At 44.9% G+C, this 21,268-nt stretch overlaps 1 protein-coding gene across 1 annotated transcript; it reads right to left on the bottom strand.

The window, feature by feature from the left end:
• Nucleotides 1-2,357: 2,357 nt before the first annotated feature.
• On the bottom strand, nucleotides 2,358-19,364 carry TMEM240 (transmembrane protein 240). The gene is made up of 5 exons (XM_058161452.1): nucleotides 19,340-19,364; nucleotides 15,720-16,138; nucleotides 14,572-14,678; nucleotides 9,175-9,383; nucleotides 2,358-4,794 (listed from the first exon to the last, which is right to left on the bottom strand). The coding sequence occupies exons 1-5, from the start codon at nucleotides 19,362-19,364 to the stop codon at nucleotides 4,646-4,648; spliced, it is 909 nt and encodes a 302-aa protein (XP_058017435.1). The 3' UTR covers nucleotides 2,358-4,645.
• Nucleotides 19,365-21,268: the final 1,904 nt, after the last annotated feature.

Below are 21,268 nucleotides of genomic sequence, written 5' to 3'. Positions count from 1 at the left end.
ATGGGCTTTGACCACAAGCTGGGTTCATGCCAAGCCCTAAGCCATGGTGAGTGGAATAAAGATTTATTGATTAAACCATAATTGGCTGGGTTTGTACCACACAGCAATCAAACCAACCAGAACCACAGGTTAACTCAACATGACTTAACAAGGCAGGGCATCCATTTCTTTAGAAGAGATCTTGGACATGACATAGTCAAAATTGGCAACCTGATGCCCTCTTCGATCTTCTGCCCTGATGCCTAACCATTAAGCATGTTATCTGGGGATTGAACCAAGTCATGGAGGACTCCGGATTGCGTGTCTTTCAATTCCTCATATATACCGATCTCCAAGAACAATGCAGCAGGGAAGTCCTAAACTAAAACTTGCTTTCCCCTCAACTTATCTGCTTCATCCCCCACCCCCAAAATAATTTAATTATGGAGTTGGAAACCACCTGAACTTCATGGTTTAAATATCTCATGGAAAATATTTGAACAACAAAAGTATACAAAGCACAATTGTGAAACATTCAAGCATTTCCGAAAATGCGTGTTTAAACATCCATTATCATTTTCTCTCTCCCTCCCTTCCTCCCTCCCCCGCCTCTCTCACACACACAGACAATTGTTGACAAATATTAGCAAATAAAACATAAGATTAGCGAGGTTACCAGTAAATTTCTCATCTTTCATTCATTTTGGGTTCTTGGTGAAGTTGTTATTTTTTTCCTTTTAATCACACGGACATCGCAATCAAACAATAGAATAATCACAGACATTTTCAGTATTTTCCTACGGAGGGGTCTATCCCAATTTTTTTTTAATTCTCTGGGTAACAATAAAACAAATTAGGAATGCTCTTTCTTTTCAAACCCAAAATCTGCTAATGGAAAAAAAGTAATAAAAACTAATTTGACATGCACTAGTGTTGGTCAGTCACCTCTCTGTTCCAAAGAAAATGTGTCTAGATTTACGCCACTGAGTTCAATGGGCTTTGACCACAAGCTGGGTTCATGCCAAGCCCTAAGCCATGGTGAGTGGAATAAAGATTTATTGATTAAACCATAATTGGCTGGGTTTGTACCACACAGCAATCAAACCAACCAGAACCACAGGTTAACTCAACATGACTTAACAAGGCAGGGCATCCATTTCTTTAGAAGAGATCTTGGACATGACATAGTCAAAATTGGCAACCTGATGCCCTCTTGATCTTCTGCCCTGATGCCTAACCATTAAGCATGTTATCTGGGATTGAACCAAGTCATGGAGGACTCGGATTGCGTGTCTTTCAATTCCTCATATACCGATCTCCAAGAACAATGCAGCAGGAAGTCCTAAACTAAAACTTGCTTTCCCTCAACTTATCTGCTTCATCCCCCACCCCCAAAATAATTTAATTATGGAGTTGGAAACCACCTGAACTTCATGGTTTAAATATCTCATGGAAAATATTTGAACAACAAAAGTATACAAAGCACAATTGTGAAACATTCAAGCATTTCCGAAAATGCGTGTTTAAACATCCATTATCACTTTCTCTCTCCCTCCCTTCCTCCCTCCCCCGCCTCTCTCACACACACAGACAATTGTTGACAAATATTAGCAAATAAAACATAAGATTAGCGAGGTTACCAGTAAATTTCTCATCTTTCATTCATTTTGGGTTCTTGGTGAAGTTGTTATTTTTTTCCTTTTAATCACACGGACATCGCAATCAAACAATAGAATAATCACAGACATTTTCAGTATTTTCCTACGGAGGGGTCTATCCCAATTTTTTTTTAATTCTCTGGATAACAGTAAAACAAATTAGGAATGCTCTTTCTTTTCAAACCCAAAATCTGCTAATGGAAAAAAAAAAGTAATAAAAACTAATTTGACATGCACTAGTGTTGGTCAGTCACCTCTCTGTTCCAAAGAAAATGTGTCTAGATTTACGCCACTGAGTTCAATGGGCTTTGACCACAAGCTGGGTTCATGCCAAGCCCTAAGCCATGGTGAGTGGAATAAAGATTTATTGATTAAACCATAATTGGCTGGGTTTGTACCACACAGCAATCAAACCAACCAGAACCACAGGTTAACTCAACATGACTTAACAAGGCAGGGCATCCATTTCTTTAGAAGAGATCTTGGACATGACATAGTCAAAATTGGCAACCTGATGCCCTCTTCGATCTTCTGCCCTGATGCCTAACCATTAAGCATGTTATCTGGGGATTGAACCAAGTCATGGAGGACTCCGGATTGCGTGTCTTTCAATTCCTCATATATACCGATCTCCAAGAACAATGCAGCAGGGAAGTCCTAAACTAAAACTTGCTTTCCCCTCAACTTATCTGCTTCATCCCCCCCACCCCACCCCCATCTACCACCACCCCGGGCCTGGTTGCTAGAACAAACTCAGCTCGGTCTCCTTGAACCCCACCATGCTGGGCTCTCTTTCAGAACTGGTCCCCCCCAAATCCCCCCATTTAGCACGATGACATCATATCTGATACAACTACGTTTAGCACAGGTTTCTGTACGCCCTAATTCATGCATGCAAATCCACTGTATTAGTAGTAGTAGTAATAGGAAGAAGACTTATAAGCCACCTAAGGTTGGATGTTCAGATGGGCAGGGTAGACTTGTAGACAAATGTTGGGCCACCATCTGGCTTTGTAAGAAGGAAATAAAAAGAAAGGTTTCTCTAGCATCAGCTTTAAAAATTGGGGGGCAGGCTGCTTTTAAGAGCTGCAAAACAGGCAGAGGTTTTAACAGGTGTGGCGGCCATGATTTCTACCTGCCTCTTAGCTCTAAAGCTTGCTTTCCAGATGGCCTCCTTTCCTAGATGGAGGGACACCTTAACAGAAATCTGCCTCTTGAAAAGCCAGCGTGTTCTGCGACTCGATCATAAGAAATGTGCATTTTAACCATCATTGCAATAATGATTTTAGCCAGTGGTGAGCAATTATGCACAGTGAGACGGAAGAGATTACTCATCTTGGGGATGACAGTGTGAAGACTTATCGTTCTGGATCACATTAAACTCTAGCCTGCATAGCCGTGGTTTATTGAATAAACCACGACTGAGGGTTGCATTTGTGCTGACTTGCATGGCCGACGAACCCCCGGCAGCTCGACTTGCCCAACCTCCTAAAGCCCTCCAAATGAATGAACCTCCTCCTGCTGGAGTGCAACACGTGGGTCCACTTGGTGGAACCCTGGAACTGGGTCTATTCCAATTCAAATGCCCTTTTGGCTCTCGGTATCCCTGGCCCTCCCTCCCTGCGTAATTTCCTTCGCTGAAGCCACTGCGCAGTTCAGTTTCTGAGGTAGATGGTCTTGTAAATGCAACAGGGTTGAGGCGCCAAGATGGCAATTGGCATCATTCAGATGGTTCCGGGTGTAGGACAGACCAATTGAGAGATCTCCAGATTCTTCTGAGACATAACCTCCATCCTGGCTCATCACAGGCAATGCTTACCAAGGCTGATGGGATGTGGAACTTGAGGCTATCTTGAAGATCTTACAAGGCCCATTTGCACAGAAGAACCTATGAACATGGCGTGCAAGGAAGGGACCATAACTGGAAAGAAGTATGCTTTGCTGCTAAAACCAACTTGGCCGCCTCCAATTTCTTTAAAAAGAATGATCTCTCTACAACTGAAACAATTATATCAAGCATCATCCACCCAGCACCAAATTTAAACAGTCTTGTCTAACTAAGAGTCAGTTTCAGTCGTGCGGAGAGCCACCTGGATGAAACATTCACAGCCAATAGGCCAAAGGGAACCTTAAATACGCCTATTTTTACTAACATGACCTGCTCAAACCAAACTTCTCAACGTAGACCTTTTGGGTTGGTGTTTCTTGGAAGACAGCTCGTTCCAGCTTACAGATGACTACCCGGTGATTGCGAATTTTGCATGTCAGAATAGAGCTACCTGTTTCTTCAGGCAGGTTTGGAGGAAAGATCTCCCTAGGTTTATGATTCGGAAGGAAAGGAAAGCAGAAGTGGAGGCTGGAGAAAACCAAGCTATTCTCAACAGAAGAGGGTCCTTAAAGGATTACACATTGTACCTACCAGGTCACCTAAAATCCAGACCAAATCTAGATTAGGAATGAGATATCGGAGCACAACGAAGAACTTTCATGGGGAATCAAGTGGCTGGAGGGGGTCAGATACAATTGGAAACAGAGATTCAGAAGTACTTGAAGGCTAAACAGGGCAACATCTGGCCAAATTCATCTACAAAGACCAATGGACGACAACAAACAAAACTTCCAAATCAACAAAGAAAACCCAACGGGGAGAAAAAATAGACTGCCATTGCTATCATCACCAAAAGAAGCGAGGGCTGGAAAGTGTAATGCAAATTTTCTCGCGCGCTGTTTCTGTGCTGGGTTGTTTCGTCTCCTTTCGTCATATGTACAGGTCCACCAGTCAAACGGTAACCACAGTGCAATGTCTCGTGAGCCTTGGGTCCAGGACGGGGGGGAGAGGGGGGGAATTGTGCATTCTCTGGGCGCAGAGAATTCTGCAGACACACCGTTGGTGGGACTAAGGGGGAGTCTTTAAGTGGCGTCCACCGGGGAGTAAGCAGCTGGACATCTCCCCTTGGTAGACCGCAAAAGGCATGTTCAATTGACCACTCAATCAGTCCCAGGTTTCCTTAAAGGTGTCTTGGGCTGGGATGCCCGTTATGATACAATTTCTGTTTGATGTGCACCATGTTTCCCGCGGCTTCGTCATACTGGCTGTGGTGGCGTTTCCGGAACTCCTTGAAGTTACAAAATTTGGGAAACCAAGACCATGAATTGTCTGGAAAAGGAGAGAGAGAGAGAAAAGTGACTTAGTATGATAGAAACAGAGATTCCTCGTTTAACCCAACCCCTTTGATGATTTGGGGCCATAGTTCTCTTTTGAGAAGCATCTGGCCACTCCAGAGGATGTTGAAGAAGCCACAAAATATAAAAAGAGAACTTCCATGTCAGGATTTTCTAAATAGCCGGTGTCGCAAAGCATCCAAGTTCAGATTTTAGAAGAAATATCTTCTAAAATCTGTAGGGTTTCCTGCCTGGGCAGGGGGGTTGGACTAGAAGGCCTCCAAGGTCCCTTCCAACTCTGTTATTATTATTATATATCTATCATTAATAAAGAAACTATCATTTATCCCCTCCTTTATGAATTTACCTAATCTCATTTTAAAATCTTTCTACATGACCTTCCAACTGGTGAGACATCACCATGGAGGGGGTCCCAGCCAGGCTAAGTTAGTGGTAGACAGTCTTTTACAGTTAAGGTAAAAGTAAAGATAAAGGTTCCTCCTGCATATATGTGCTGGTCGTTCCCGACTTTAGGGGGAGGTGCTCATCTCTGTTTCAAAGCTGAAGAGCCAGCGCTGTCTGAAGACGTCTCCGTGGTCATGTGGCCGGCATGACTCAACGCCAAAGGCGCACGGAACGCTGTTCCCTTCCCACCAAAGATGGTCCCTATTTTTCTACTTGCATTTTTTACCTGCTTTCGAACTTCTAGGTTGGCAGAAGCTGGGACAAGTCACAGGAGCTCACCCCGTTACACGGCACTAGGGATTTGAACCGCTGAACTGCCGACCTTTTGATCGACAAGCTCAGCGTCTTAACCACTGAAACATCACTCAGTGGCTAAATTACTGAACTAGTGTAGTTACTGACCTACAATTCCAGATATCTCTGGCTGGTGCTATGAGAGGCCAGGGTTCCTTATTCCTTATAAATACCACGTACTTTAAATCTAAAACTACAGTACTTCTAAAGGTAGTCCTCAACTTATAATCGCAATGGGGACCAGAATTTCCGTTGCTAAGCAAAGCGGTTGATTAAGTAAGTCATGTCCAATTTTACGACCCCTTTTTTTTTTTGGCCACGGTTATTAAGCATACCACTGTGTTCAGTGAATCATACAGTTGCTCCACTGACTCAACTTGTCAAAAGTCAGCTGGGAAGGTTGCAAATAGGGAAACCTCGCGAATCCAGTGCACTTCAACCATTGTAAATACCTGCTGGTTGCCAAGCGGCCAAATTTTGATCGAGTGATTCTAAAGATGCTGCCATGGTTGTAAATATAAGGACCTCTTGTAAGTCACCTTTTTTTCGGTGCTATTGTAACTTTGGTTGCTAAGTGAATCAAAGACTACCTACAATGGCTTTCTCTCTTGCTACCAGCAAAACATCTAGGCATTGACTATTATTCCCTCAATTGTTTCCTTCCATACAAAATGTTCCAGTTTAATAATGTGGGCACAATTAAACCTCCTACATGTGAACTAGACACGGAGATAGCTCTGGAATTAGGAATACTTCTAGGCCAGAAGCAATGAGAACAAAGCACAGATTAACCGTACAGATCTGACAAAAGACTTCGGTTACAGGAATCCCAGGCGAGTTTTCCTCTTTCAAACAAGGCACCAACAGATAAACAATTTTAGCCTGCAAAGCTGTTCTGTTTTCAACAGGAGGCGACTGTCTGCCTCAGTTCCCTGTTTGAATATTGAGGTAAGAAAAACTCTCCAACAGTATCAAAAAAAATCGGGAAGTTCATTTAGCTGCTAGATGTGAAATTCCAGCTAGCCAACTGTTTAGCTGTTCTACTCAGCTAAAATAGGATTCTTCTCCCAAAATAGGATTCTTAAAAAAAAAAAAACCCCTGGCAATGCAGTTTGTGCTCAAGATAGAATACACCAAATGTCAAGAAATTTAAAGGATCATTGGTTGGCTAAATTCATGTCCAATTTTAACAGGGTTTTCCTACAACATAAACATTTTTCCAGGCAATCTTTTATTGGTTGAATTTTAGTTTCTATTTGTATCAGTTACGCTGAAAAATGTTGCCTTTATATACCCTGCTATTTTATCTTTATAACCTAGCCAGACCTTTTGAGGAAAGAGGTAGCCTGTACCTTCCCTAAATAAAATAAATCTGGATCTTTTGCCTCCCACATTACGACCCATTTTTCTAAGAACATATACAGCTGCCTTCTAAAACAAGAAATAATAATAATAATAATAATAATATTTTAATTTGTATACCGCCCTTCTCCCGAAGGACTCAGGGCGGTGAACAGGCAGATAAAATATAAATACACACAATAATTTAAAAACAACCCTTAAAAAACTAATTTAAATGCCCAAAACGTTAAAAAACATACTCCCCTATAAAATAACACAATTTTAAAAACCCATCCAATAAAAATAAAAATCAGGCTAGTCCAGCCATATGAAATAAATAAGTTTTAAGTTCGCGGCGAAAGGTCCTAAGGTCAGGTAATTGTCGAAGTCCGAGGGGAAGTTCGTTCCACAGGGTCGGAGCTCCCACAGAAGGCCCTCCCCTGGGGCCGCCAGTCGACACTGTTTGGCTGGCGGCACCCTGAGAGTCCCTCTCTGTGGGGCGTGCGGACGATGGGAGATAGAAGCCGGCAGTAGGCGGTCCCGTAGATAGCCGGGTCCTAAGCCATGGAGCGCTTTAAAGGTGGTAACCAATACCTTGAAGCGCACCCGGAAAACAACAGGTAGCCAGTGCAGTCTGTGCAGGATAGGTGTTATGTGGGAGCTCCGAGACGCTCCCTCAATAACCCGCGCAGCCGCGTTCTGAACTAGCTGAAGTCTCCGGGTGCTCTTCAAGGGGAGCCCCATGTAGAGAGCATTGCAGTAGTCCAGGCGAGAGGTAACAAGGGCATGAGTGACTGTGCATAAGGCATCCCGGTCCAGGAAGGGCCGCAACTGGCGGATCAGGCGGACCTGATAAAATGCTCTCCTGGAGACGGTCGCCAAATGGTCTTCAAAGGACAACCGGCCATCCAGGAGCACGCCCAAGTTGCGTACCTTCTCCATCGGGGCCAATGATTCACCCCCGACAGACAGCCGCATCTGCAGCTGACTGTACCGAGGTGCCGGCATCCACAGCCACTCCGTCTTGGAGGGATTAAGTTTGAGCCTGTTCCTCCCCATCCAGACCCGTACGGCTTCCAGACACCGGGACAACACTTCGAAAAGTATTTCCAGAGAAAAAGAACCCAGTAAATTACATAAATCCAGAGAAAGTATTTCCAGAGAAAAGAACCCAGTAAATTACATAAATTAGAATAGAATAGAATAACAGAGTTGGAAGGGACCTTGGAGGTCTTCTAGTCCAGGGGTCTGCAATCTTAAACACTTAAAGAGCCATTTGGACCCGTTTCCCACAGAAAAGAAAACACCGGGAGTCACAAAACCCTTCCCATGCCTGACTATTTCTTGAGCGGCCACAAAACCAGCCTATGTAGTTGAATTAAACATTGTTTTCTTCCAAAACTTTTCTTTTCTTGGATTTATCCATGGTTGGCCTACTGGGGGTTGAAAAGCTCAATAAATTGCATGTGGGTGAGTGTCACACATTGGCAGTTGTGACACATATTTTGAGTAACAGGGAACTGCAGCAGAGGGGTGAAAGAAAGAGTCACATGCGGCTCCATAGTTGCAGGTTGCTGACCCCTGTTCTAGTCTAACCCCCTGATTAGGCAGGAAACCCTACACCACTTCAGACAAATGGTTATCCAACCTCTTCTTAAAAACCTCCAGTGTTGGAACATTCACAACTTCTGGAGGCAAGTTGTTCCACTGATTAATTGTTCTAACTGTCAGGAAATTTCTCCTTATTTCTAAGTTGCTTCTCTCCTTGGTTAGTTTCCACCTGTTGCTTCTTGTCCTGCCCTCAGGTGTTTTGGAGAATAGCTTGACTCCTCTTTGGGGCAGCCCCTGAGATATTGGAAGACTGCTATCATGTCTCCCCTGATTCTTCTTTTCATCGAACTAGACATACCCAGTTCCTGAAACCATTCTTCATATGTTTTAGCCTCCAGTCCCCGCTTTGTTGCTCTTCTCTGTACTATTTCTAGTCTCCATATCTTTTTTACATCATGGTGACCAAATTAATTCTATTTATCTTGTAGAAGCAGATTGCATGAAAAAAAAATTACATTGTTTGGTCAGTCTAGAATTTATCATCAATGTATTTTATTAGGTCCATAGGATTAAAAGCTCTCCTAGGAATTTTTTCCAAATAGATTGAACTTCGGGGCTTGTGGTTGTTGACCTCAGGTTCAAACATTCTCCATGCTTGCAATTTCCCTCACCAAAGCCAGCAATCATTTGAAAATCTTGGCACGTCGACTTGATTTCCACTTACCATACCGTCGGCTCGTCCGCCATGCTCGTACGGCATAATGGAGCAATCCATCCATCCACACAAGAAACCAGCTTATACAGAATCCCAACAAGAGTCCCAGCATCAGATCAATTTCTTGCTTGGTGACGTTGTCGGTCACAAAGTAGTTCTCAGAAGAATCAACCACCGACTGGTCTCCATCGTATGGGATGACATAATGAATGTGATGCCTATGTGGTAGAGTTAAAAAGAGACAGATGGATATGAGGGAAGAAGAGAACATCACGGCTGTACGATCAAGAGAAACATTTGGTTTGTCATCCTTGGCAAATATCTTTCTGGATAATGGCTGTTTTTCCTAGCTGAGTAATCTCCTAAAGGTAAAGATAAAGGTTCCCCTCGCACATACGTGCTAGTCATTCCTGACTCTAGGGGGCGGTGCTCATCTCCGTTTCAAAGCCGAAGAGCCAGGGCTGTCTAAAGACATCTCCGTGGTCATGTGGCTGGCATGACTCAACGCCAAAGGCGCCCCGAACGCTGTTCCCTTCCCATCAAAGGTGGTCCCTATTTTTCTACTTGCATTTTTTACCTGCTTTCAAACTGCTAGGTTGGCAGAAGCTGCGACAAGTAACGGGAGCTCACCCCGTTACGGGGCGCTAGGGATTTGAACCGCTGAACTGCTGACCTTTCAATCGACAAGCTTAGCGCCTTACCCACTAAGCCACGGCGTCCCTATGAGTATTCCCCTAACGGGAAACAAATATGAAACTACAGCAAAATGGGAATAGATACCACCATTGCAGGCATCCACTTGGTTTGAAGTTCTCCTTAATCCAAAATAAAACCATGCTTTGACCATGACGTACCTATGGGATAAACCTTTGTTTGAAGGTGATTGTATCAATTAAGTTCATACCCATTAATGCATTACTTGAGAAAAATCACGAGAGTCTTTGATCAGATGACTACTTAGCCATTGGTGTTTCAGGGGAGTTTCATGGTGCAACATTTGCTTTGTAATGCAGGACATCCTGCAGTCAATCCAGAACCACAGAACTGTGGGCAGCCAGATGTTTGCAAATTGGCAACCCCGCCTGTTCTCTTGGACCGCAATTCCCATGCACGAACCAGTTACAGGCCAAAATATTCAGAAAGTTGAACGTATAATACTGGCAACAATGTCAACTCAAACCAGTTTTTAAAAAAAAAATATGGCAACCATCAAAAAAAAATCTTCGGAAGAACTGAGATCTAAAACCTTGATTTTGCATGGAGAATAGCCCAAATTCTTTTCTTTTTAGGACCTGATTTCTATAAAGGGATTTTCTGGAGATTAAATATCGCTTCTACTGCTCCACAATGAAGTTGGCAACTTGACTGACCCAGTGCCGCTCCATCTGTATATAATCCCTCTCCACCCATCTCTAAAAAGCAACTGGATGGTCAACGAAAACCTGATTTACCTCTAAAACTTAGATTTCAGACATTGATTTGATTTGTACCAAAGGCAGGAAACCTTGCACCATTTTGGACAAATGGTTATCCAACCTCTTCTTTAAAATTTCCAGTGTTGGAGCACCCACAACCTCTGGAGCCAAGTGAATTGGACCCAACATTGTTTCTTTGACAATTCAGAGTTCTCCAGGAAGTGCTTGGTATTTCATAATCTAATGCAGGGGTCTCCAACCTTGGCAACTTTAAGCCTGGAGGACTTCAACTCCCAGAATTCCCCAGCCAGCTTTGTTAGCTGAAGTTGAAGTTGGCTGAAGTCGAAGTCCTCCAGGCTTAAAGTTGCCGAAGTTGGAGACCCCTGATCTAATGCACCCTAAGACTATTGTCAAGGCTTCCTCATATCATTGGCTTCTTCCATTGGTCACCCAGGCAGGAGATAAAACCCCAAACAAGCCTATTTAGAACCAATCATCTTCCGCCCTGTAACTGATTTGAGTTACAGAACCCGTTTATTCCACTTTGGACCCAGCTTCGAGTCTGTGCAAATTGGATTGTCAATTTAGGTCAGGAAGTCTTCAGCTGCTGAAGAAATAATGCAATTAATTTAACGGTGGGTCATGCAGGAAAAACCATACATGGGTTATGTGCATTTCGCAGACCCTTCCCCACTTCCCACCCCCAAATAGTCTCTTTTACGAGCAGCCCTTACGCTCTGGGTGTCTTTTTCTCTAATAAATGAAAATCTGTTTCCTGAATTTAGGGGACATTTCTGAGCTGGATTTCTGCAAGAGCCTTACAGCATTCCCAAGTCAAGGACAGACCTTGTCAATTCAAGATGTCTTTTGCAAATTTTAACCAGGATTAAACTCGGGTGGGGAGGGGGGGGGAGATCTGTTGGACTTCATGCAGTGTGCATTTGATTTCTTTAGGATCCCAAATGGGAAAATGAGTTGCAGGCGGCCCTCGACTTGCAACAGTTCACTTAGTGACCATTCAAAGTTACAATGGCACTAAAAAAAGTGACGCACACTTTTTTCACCATGACAACCGTTGCAATATCCCCTGGGTCATGTGATCAAAATTCAGACAACTTGGCAACTGACTCCTATTGATCACAGTTGCCATGTCCTGGGGTCACGTGATCCCCTTTTGTGACCTTCTAACGAGCAAAGCCAAGGGGGGGAGGGGTAGCCAGATTCACTTAATAACCGCGTTATTAACAATTGGAGTGAGTCACTTAACTGTGGCAAAAAAGGTCACAAAACGGGGCGAAGCTTAACAACTGTCTCGCTTAGCAACAGAAATGTTGGGCTCAATTATGAACGTAAGTCGAGGAGTACCTCTTCTTCATTAACCAAGTGCAATGTCATACAAGCCAGGCCTTGAGACTATGTGAAAACATTCATCCTTTTACATTTCTCCTGTTTCTATCCTTCACAAATTTCGGAACGACAGTTCCCAAATCCCCATCCGGCTTGTGACTTGGGAATTGAGGCAAGTTGCGCTTGTAAGGTTTAGAAAATGCCATAGTTGCATTTTGTAAAAAAAAAAAAAAAAGTTTGTGTTAATATTTCATTCTGTAAGTAAGCCTAGCCATGTCTTTTCGTTTCTGGCCCTCTTGAGTTTCAAACATGAAACTTAGGGCAAGCTAAGACTATATCTCATACCCCACTTTCAATTCCCTGTTTCCCTGGAAAGGACAAACTGAATTTATGTCTTCAGCCAGGAAGGGCAGAGATTTAAAAAAAAAAAAGACAAGAAAGCAGATAACCCAAACTGACAATCTAAAACAGAGAAAGGAAGGAAGAATGGCCTTAAATGCATTCTCTAACTATTCAGACTTGGTCGAAGGGACACAGGCCAAATAAACCTTTGTTGTGGTGTGTATACTTCAGTCACTTGTCACCATCCAATCTTCCCTTTCCCAATTTTCAGCAAATGACAGTGTTTTAGGGCAGTGCGAAACACATCCTGCTAATCTTAACAATTTCAGGGTGGTTTGCAAGTTTCAAGCAGCCTTAGAGTTCATTCATTTGCAGATGGCAAGGAATCCTCTGTTAGCTCTGTTATTCTAGCAAGGAGACCTATATATAAATATAGAAAAATCAAGAGCTGATGTATACCTCATGGCAGGCCAATTTTCTTTTTTAGCAAAGAGCTTCTATCCTCTTTTGACAGGCATCCTACTTGCTGCTAGAACAGGCCGTGAAAGATTTCGATCGACAGAATTTATGTTTCTCGGGGGGGGGGGAGGAAAGCCTGCCCATCCCATCGCTGGAGTCTATTTCAATTTCCATCACACCTTTTTTTTCCCCCACTCCTCCTCACCTTTTCAGTTCAAAACAACCTTACAAATTAGGACCGCGGAGACCAAACTTGGAATCAGCATTTGGAAAAACAGGACTAAAGAAGAAATAGTTGTTGGAACTGTTAGCCATCAATGCATCCAAATACTAAATTGTCCTACTAGGTCAGGCTTCTCAACCTTTGGCAGCCTTAAGATGACTGGATTTCAATTCCCAGAATTCCCCAGCCAGTCTTGGGGAATTCTGGGAGTTGAAGTTCACCCATCTTAAAGCTGCAGAAGTTGGAAAACAGCGTATTTAGGTTATCAACAAAGCAAAATCAGTCTCCTCTTGATTCTAACCACTCTTACAGCTTTTGGGCTTTGCACTTCCAGTTCCTCTCAATTTTCCTCTTGCACACCTGTCTGTGCATCTGCTTGAAGGCGTCGTTTAACTACCCCCCTTTCTCCCCCCCCCAACAAATCCCTAACAAAACGAGGCCATGCTGGGGTACCTGAATGCACAAACCCCTAACACCCCTCGATTTATGAGAAGGTTAAAAATGGGAAGATAAATCTCTTTTTCCCAACCTAACCGTATCAATACACATCAGTCAATGGGTTCACAAGAAAGCAGGTTCCCAGGTGCGCTGCACCTGGAAAGGGTTCTTCATGTCTACTTTGGGGGTGTGTGGGGAGAGCACCTGGTTTTGCAAACCTTGGCAACATTCAAAACCTTGGCGACGTCAAGAAAAGGTTAAGGCTGTTGATGTTTGAGAGCCTCCATCTGCAAGGGCAGTCTTCCTTGCACCAGGTAGCAACCTCTGCAAGGTTTGGTCGGTCCCCCTCCTTAAGCAGAAATTGTGTTTGCTTGGGAACCAAGTAAGCAAAGCAAAGTGCTTTCCTCACCCAAACTTGCTCATCTGGGTTGGAAAGTCCCTTAGCCTGCCTGCTTGGGTTTGTTTCTGAAGTTGTGAGATAAATTGGCAAGACTATTTTGTCTAACGAAGAAGCACAAGGCCCCCAGCTGACTTGTGGCCCACGAAACAATTCAATGAGCAAATGAATGCTAGCTGAGCAAAACAGTTCTATGTCCCATGATCAGGTGACCATGGGGGGGGGCCCCGGCTTCTTGGGGAGAAAACTTGCAAGCAAGGGCAACAGAGAGACAACAGCCCTTCCTGCCCATTTCCCCTCCACATTCCCTTCTACAAGGTAGACTGCTCTTGCAGATGTAGGGTCTCAAGCATCAACATCAGCTTACCCTTCCTTATGCCTTTTTTTTGCTGGGAGCTCTTTTGAAAGCCATCCAAACGGCTGCTGTGCTATGCAAACATTGGACATCACTGGCTGACGTTTGCCACTAAACACATCCATGCAATCGGCCAAAATCCCTTCCTTCCTTCCTTCTTTCGTTCCTTCTTTCCTTCCCTCCTTCCTTCCCATTATTTTATAATTCTGACCTTCCTCTGAGGCCCGTCGTACAATCGAAAGCCCAACAAATGCACCAGCAAAAAACAAAACACACCTTCAAATTCAAGCTTAACCCAAACTGCCATTTGTACTTCACATCTGAGAGAGGGCTAAAAGTGGCATGCCCCCTCCTCCCCTCCCAGAAGGTCCCCCACACACACACACACACACACCTGCAAGACACAAAGGGGCTAAATGGTAGGGCTTACCTTCCACAGTTGCAATGACAGACCCTGTCTTCTCCTCTCAAATGCGGTAAGATATAATTATGAAATCGGTCAAGAAGAGCATTCATGTCCATTAAACATGCTATTGCCTGCAAGAGGCCAAAAAGATTTGATCAGGTCTTGGGGAAATTAAGAAAAGAAAAAAAAACAACAACCCCAAAATACACCCAGCCACCTTTTAGAGGGAATGAAGGAAGGAGAAACTACCCCCAAAAGTGATGCCTTTCCTCCTCCCCCCCCCCCTGCCCAGCTAATAAAAGCACCAGCGTCTCTTTCAATTCAGTACCTGTAGAGGTTAAAGGGATCCCATCATGCAAGAAGAGACAATATTTTTTCTCGACCCGAAAAAACCCAGGACTTGGGAAGGAGAGGGAGGGAGGGGGGGGAGCCAGATCAGGAAGGAAGAGTATAAGCTAAACCCCCCCCCACCTGAAAAAATATGAAATTGAAGGAGTTAAGAAGGAAGGAAGGAGAAAGAGAGGGGGAGGGAGGAAGGAAGGAAGGAAAGAATAATGGGAAAGAAGGAAGGAAGGAGGAGGAAGGAAGGGAGGAAGAGAGGGAGAGGGAGGAAGGAAATAATGGGAAGGAAGAAAAGAGAAAGAAAAGGAGGGAGGAAGGAAAGAATAATGGGAAGGAAGGAGAAAGAAAGGGGAAGTGAGGAAAGAAGGAAAGAAAGAATAATGGGAAGGAAGGAAGGAGGAGGAAGGAAAGAAGAGAGGGAGAGGGAGGAAGGAAATAATCGGAAGGAAGAAAGGAGAAAGAGAGGGAGGGAGGAAGGAAAGACTAATGGGAAGGAAGGAAGGAAGGAGAAAGAGAAGGGGAAGTGAGGAAGGAAGGAAAGAAAGAATAATGGGAAGGAAGAAAGGAGAAAGAGAGGGAGGGAGGAAGGAAAGACTAATGGGAAGGAAGGAAGGAAGGAGAAAGAGAAGGGGAAGTGAGGAAGGAAGGAAAGAAAGAATAATGGGAAGGAAGAAAGGAGAAAGAGAGGGAGGGAGGAAGGAAAGACTAATGGGAAGGAAGGAAGGAAGGAAGGAAGGAAGGAGAAAGAGAAGGGGAAGTGAGGAAGGAAGGAAGGAAGGAAAGGAAGAATACCGGGAAGGAAGGAAGGAAGGAAGGCAAAGCGCCCTTACCATCACAACCGAAGCCCCCAGGATCAAAAATATCATGGTGTTCGTATTCATGGACCTCGCGGGGAAACTGACAGCTGCCCTGTCACTTTCCTGCAGGCCGCCCCCCCCTCCCAGCCGCTTTCCCCACAGGAAAAACGAGAGAAAGGGGGCCCAGCTTTCCGCGCAGAGGTCAGAGACGGCCGCATAGAAGCTCTTCAACCTGAACTGCAATTCTGGCAGGGGGGGAACCTCCTCGCCCCCCCCTTCCTCCTGCAAAGCATAACAAAACGCAGGCGGCACCCGCCGCTGCTGCTGCTGCTGCTGCTGGCCCCCCCCACCACCCGCCCTCTCTTCCCCGCCACCCCCCAACCCCCCTAAAGCTGCCTCTGCCGCCTTCTTGGCTTCCTTCCTCTCAACTTGACTTATTCCAATCCCGCTGCCTTCGCCCCGGCCAGAGGGAGCATCCGGGCAGGTTCAGGCAGGTGCCCAGGGCGAACCGGGTGATGCGCCGAACCCGAGCCGGACGGAAGGTTGAACATAGCCGCCGCCGCTGCTGCTGCACCGTCCGGGGGAGAGCGCCGCCGCGTCAGGGCGAGGAGCAGAGCCAGGGCCAGTTTTAAACCGAGCCACCCAAGCCCAGGCAGGCAGAAAAGCAGCGCCGGCCAGCCCTTGGCATCACTTCCCGCTTCTCCCGGTTCGGTCCCCGCAAAAAAATAAAATCGCTCTCTTTCCAAACCGCGGGAAGCGATTGGTGCAAAGCAGGTGGTGTGTCCTGGAAGGTGGGGGGGGGAGGGAAAGAGAATAAATATTTCCCCTCCCCTTTCCTCTCTCTCTCTCTCTCTTCCCTCCCTCCCTCCCTCTCTTTTTCTTTTTCTCTTCCCCCCACCCTCCTTTCCGGTGGGGGCACAAATGAGAGCCTCAGCTTGAGAAAACGCAGCAGGGACGGGCTGACATCATAAGCCCCCTTTCCCTCGCCTCAAAAAGAGCCTGCAAAAGCCCCGGCGCTTGGGCGGGCGGCGGGGGGGGGGAGGAGAAAGCGAGAGCGGGGAAGATCCTTCCCCTCCCCAAAAAAATACACATTCCCCAGCCTTTGCTGTTTTCCTAGCTTCTTAATGCTACTTGGGGGGTGGGGGTGGGGGGTGATGGGAGCAACGATCCCCCCAAAACCTAACCTGGAGATGGATTTGGAGGGTGGTCAACCCCTCCCTTTTTTTCTTTTTTTTTTTTGGGTGGCGGTGGTGGGAGTTATGAAATCTTGGGCATCCATCCACCTTGGACATTATGCAGGCAAAGAGGGGTGCGTGCGTTTGTGTGTGTGTGTAAAAGAGAGAGAGAGAGAGAGAGAGGATGTTAATAATAATAACGATAAGGAGGAGGAGAATATAAAAAGGAATGGGTAGCTTTCCGGCCCCCCCCGCCCCAAATCAAGCCATACACCCAGAGAGGCAAGCATCTTAAAGGGTCAGTATCAAAGCTTTTCGTAACACCCCCCCTTCCCTCCCCCCCAAACCGGGCTATTTCCCCCCTCCCCACCTTCATCATCCTCCCTACGTATTGTATCTCTCTTTCCCCCCCACTCCCGTTCAGCCCCACCCAGTCCCATTTTAAATAATGGGACACCCGTGGACCACCACCACCCCCATCAAAAATAAATAAATAAAAAGAAAAGAGCTTTAGAGAGCTTTGACAACCGTGGTTTGTTTGGTTCCCCCATCCCAGGGCCAGCCATTCCTTCACCGCCCTCGCCCCCCCCCCATTCAAGAAACCAAGGGTAATTTTTTTGATATATTTTTTTTACCTATTTGTAGTGGCGTTGATGCTCCATCTTAAAAAAAAAAAGCTCCTTGCAGAGAAGGGGGGCGCGACGCCGCTGCGTATCCTTCCTCTGTTTACAATCTGGATTCCTTTCCTTACTCTCTGCCCCTCTTCCCCTCCCCACCCCCCACCAAAAAAAAAAGCTGCACCCCCCCTCTCCCTTTTCCTAGCTCCTTTATAATCGAAATGGTGTTTGATCAAAATGGGGCGGGGGTGGGGGGGACCCGGGAGGGAATATCTCGCTCTCTTCCTGCTTCTCTTCCCAGCCGCTGGTCTTCGGACCAAAATCCGTTGCCTCCCACCTGGCTTTGGAAGTCCCTTCTCTTCCCCACCCCACCCCCAAGGGAAAAAAAAATAATCCACCTTTTTATTCGGAGAAGAAAACGCTTCTCAGAATAAATTGCATTTCTGGGCAATTTTAGCCGGTCTCCAAAAAGTGAGGTTAACTTTTAGGGGTGGGGTGGGGGGCGGGAAAAGAAACAACACAGGAAACCACACAAATGCAATTTGAAAGTGTGTGTGTGTGTGTGTGTGTGTGCGGGGGGAGAATTGGAGGGGGGCGCACGCCGCCTCCAGCAGCTTCCTAGGAGACCTCCAGTCGAAAGTTAAAGAGTTTAGAAGCATCAAGTTGCAAAAAAATAAATAAAAAATGCCTGCCTTCTCCAGGGCACCACCATTATGTTGCGTGGCTACTCCGCCCCCCCCCCCAATCTTTGGGTTTTTTGCCTCTTGTCCTGGTCAGTCTTCAGAAGCGATTTGGCGGATTTAGCTCGGATCAATTTTTGGACTGCAGCATGGCTAATTCCTAGCTGACATGGAGAACAGTCTCTTTCCCTCCTTCGCCCAGGCGCTGAAGAGAATGCAACAGTTCGCCATTCACACATGACAAGAGTCCCTGCTACTAAATGCTAACTAACCCGGTTTCAGACTCAGGCATCTTAAGTCTTGCTTGACAAGGTCCCCCTTGGTGGCTTGTGGACTGACTGGTTTAAATAAGCCAAAAATGTGTTGGGTTTCCTCTTCAAGTTCTCAAAATCAAGGAAAACCCATTTGGGAAGACCTTGGTCTTCCTTGAAATGTGCTAGGGATTTTGTGTGTGTGTGTGTGTGTGTGTGTGTGTGTGAAAGAGAGAGAAGTCAAGGAGATGCTATTTTCCTTGAAGAGATGGTGGAGCTCCTGCTGGTTGAGAAGTAGCCTTGATCTCAAGGTCTACCCATTTTCCAATGGTGCAATAAGACCGCTAAGCACTAGCACTGATGATGTCACCTGGTTGGGTAATCAAAAGTCTGCAAGAAAGCCGCCAAGTTCTAGGAGCACGAAGGACCCCCACGGTGGAAGATGATTTTAAAAGTTGGGGGACTTTCCAACTGAGGTGGAATTTTGGTTCACAGCAGAGCTTACAACCAGAAATGAGGGGATCGTATCAAACCATCAATTGCTACTTAATATATCCTTCATCCCCAGTTACCATCCTGGGGAAGATAACCACCACGTTGGGGATTCTCACCAGCGTCAGGAGTAAGGTAGAAGATATATAAACAATGTTACTCAAAAAGCGACAAGAAGAAAAATCTTAGGTCCTCACTAGTCAGAGCCTACCAACTAGAGGCTCAGGTAGACACCTCCCTAATTCACTGGAGCATAAGAAGGGGAGGAGGGACACCCACAACCAGATTTGCAAGATCCTGTTATTACAAACCACTCTCAGTGAAAGTAGCTTTTCGTCTTTCTTGTGGAGCGGATTCTCATTCTGGTCTACTTATTGGGATCAACGATAATTTTGCAACGGGAGGTGTGGTCAAGGCTACGGCTTTTTCCATTGTTACTTCTGGTGATCCAGGCAGGACCCATCGGAGAGGCCAAATAAAGAACAATGCAGACCTCTGAAATATAGGAGAGGAGAGCATGGCGGAGAAGACCTTGGTCCAGAAGGATAAATAATTCAGTTCTAGGTGAAGCAAAGCCAAGCTGTTCCCTTGAAGCAATGAGAACAGAGCTGAAGCGTAGACGTGTCCAACTTATAACGCAAAGTCCCAAGAGCCGTTGGAGAAGACTGCTGATGCTCGGCAGAATTAAAGGCAATTGGAAAAAAGAGGCCCATAGAAGACAAGGTTGTCTAAACGCTTGCAAGAATGAAGAGACAATCCGGGCAAAAAGGTCGCTCTAGGTCACAAAATTCAGAAAGCAAACGAAGAAGGGCTACAGGATGCAGAGTGCAAACATCCAGATGGCCTCTCGATGGCAGCGAAGAGCGACTGAATGCTCTAAGTTTCTCTGGGAATCGTGTGGGCTTTTCACAGGCCAGGTCTTCTCATTCCATGAGCGCTTAAGACTTGAACCAATTACCTACCTACAATTATCTTCTCTGCCGATGCACTTTTGGAGCTGGTCATATATAACATAGTCCGGCATTTAACTAACCCAAACTGACCTCCAAAACCAAACAGAATTGGTATACTGGAATTAGAGCTAGAGCTATGCCTTGGCTGTAAATAAGATAAAGCTTTGACTATCTACCTATCTACCTTTCATCCATCCATCCATCATCTACCTACCTATCATCTATCTCTATCTACCTACCTACCTTCTATCATCCATCATCTACCTACCTATCTTCTAATTCTAATCTATCTACCTATCTATCTATCTATCTATCATCTACTTACCTACCTATCATCTGCCTACCATCAATCTAATTCTAATCCATCTATCCACCCATCTTCTATCTTCCATCTACATATCATCTACCCACCTATCTTCTATCTATTGATCTAATTCTTATTTATCATCCATCTACTTACCATTGATTTAATCATCTACTTACCATTGAACTAATTCTAATCCATCCATCCACCCATCTTCTATCATCCATCTACATATCATCTACCCACCTATCTTCTATCGGTCTAATTCTTATCTACCTATCTACCTATCCTCTATCATCCATCATCTACCTATCTACCTACCTACCATCGATCTAATTCTAATCCATCCATCCTCTATCATCCATCTACCTATCATCTACATACCTACCTACCTTCTATTGATCTAATTCTAATCTATTTTATCTATTGATCTAATTATAATCTATCAATCTAATCTATTTAAGTATATGTATCTATGTATCTAATTCTAATCTAGCTACCTCTAATTCTTAACTATCTAATTCTTATCTAATTCCTCTCTCTCTCTAATTCTTATCTAATTCTCTATCTATCTATCTATCTATCTATCTAAATATCTATCTATCTATCTATCTATCTATCTATCTATCTATCTATCTATCTATCTATCTATCTATCTATCTATCTATCTATCTATCTATCTATCTATCTATCTATCTTTCTATGTGATTAAGGAACTGAACTAAGAGCAGAGAAACCCAGCTTCTCATCTTTTCTTGAGCCTGGAAGACAGCCGGGCCACATTGGGACAGTCATTCCATGACTCGATAAGTCAGAACAAATTCCTCAGCCAAGCAGTGAGGGATAACAGTCCATAACCTCCAATTAGGAAACTTTCATCTTGCGTAGATCAAGATTCGTAGGAATGTTTACAAATATCGTGAACGAAAACAATGGAAACCTTGTACGTATTGCAGCCGAGAAAAAGCACACAGATGTATTCCTGGAATGGCTACAGGTAGTCCTTGACTTACAACCGACTTGTTGTTTGGTGACCAGGTGAAGTTACAACAGCCCTGAAAACAAGACCATTTTTTCCCTCCCACACTCATTTCAGCAACCCCCATGGTC

Source organism: Ahaetulla prasina, chromosome 18 (genome assembly GCF_028640845.1).
Source record: "Ahaetulla prasina isolate Xishuangbanna chromosome 18, ASM2864084v1, whole genome shotgun sequence".
In the NCBI taxonomy this organism is placed as follows: Eukaryota; Metazoa; Chordata; class Lepidosauria; order Squamata; family Colubridae; genus Ahaetulla; species Ahaetulla prasina.
The sequence above is the reverse complement of the archived record's forward strand: the minus strand, read 5'-3'. Positions and strand labels throughout refer to the sequence as shown.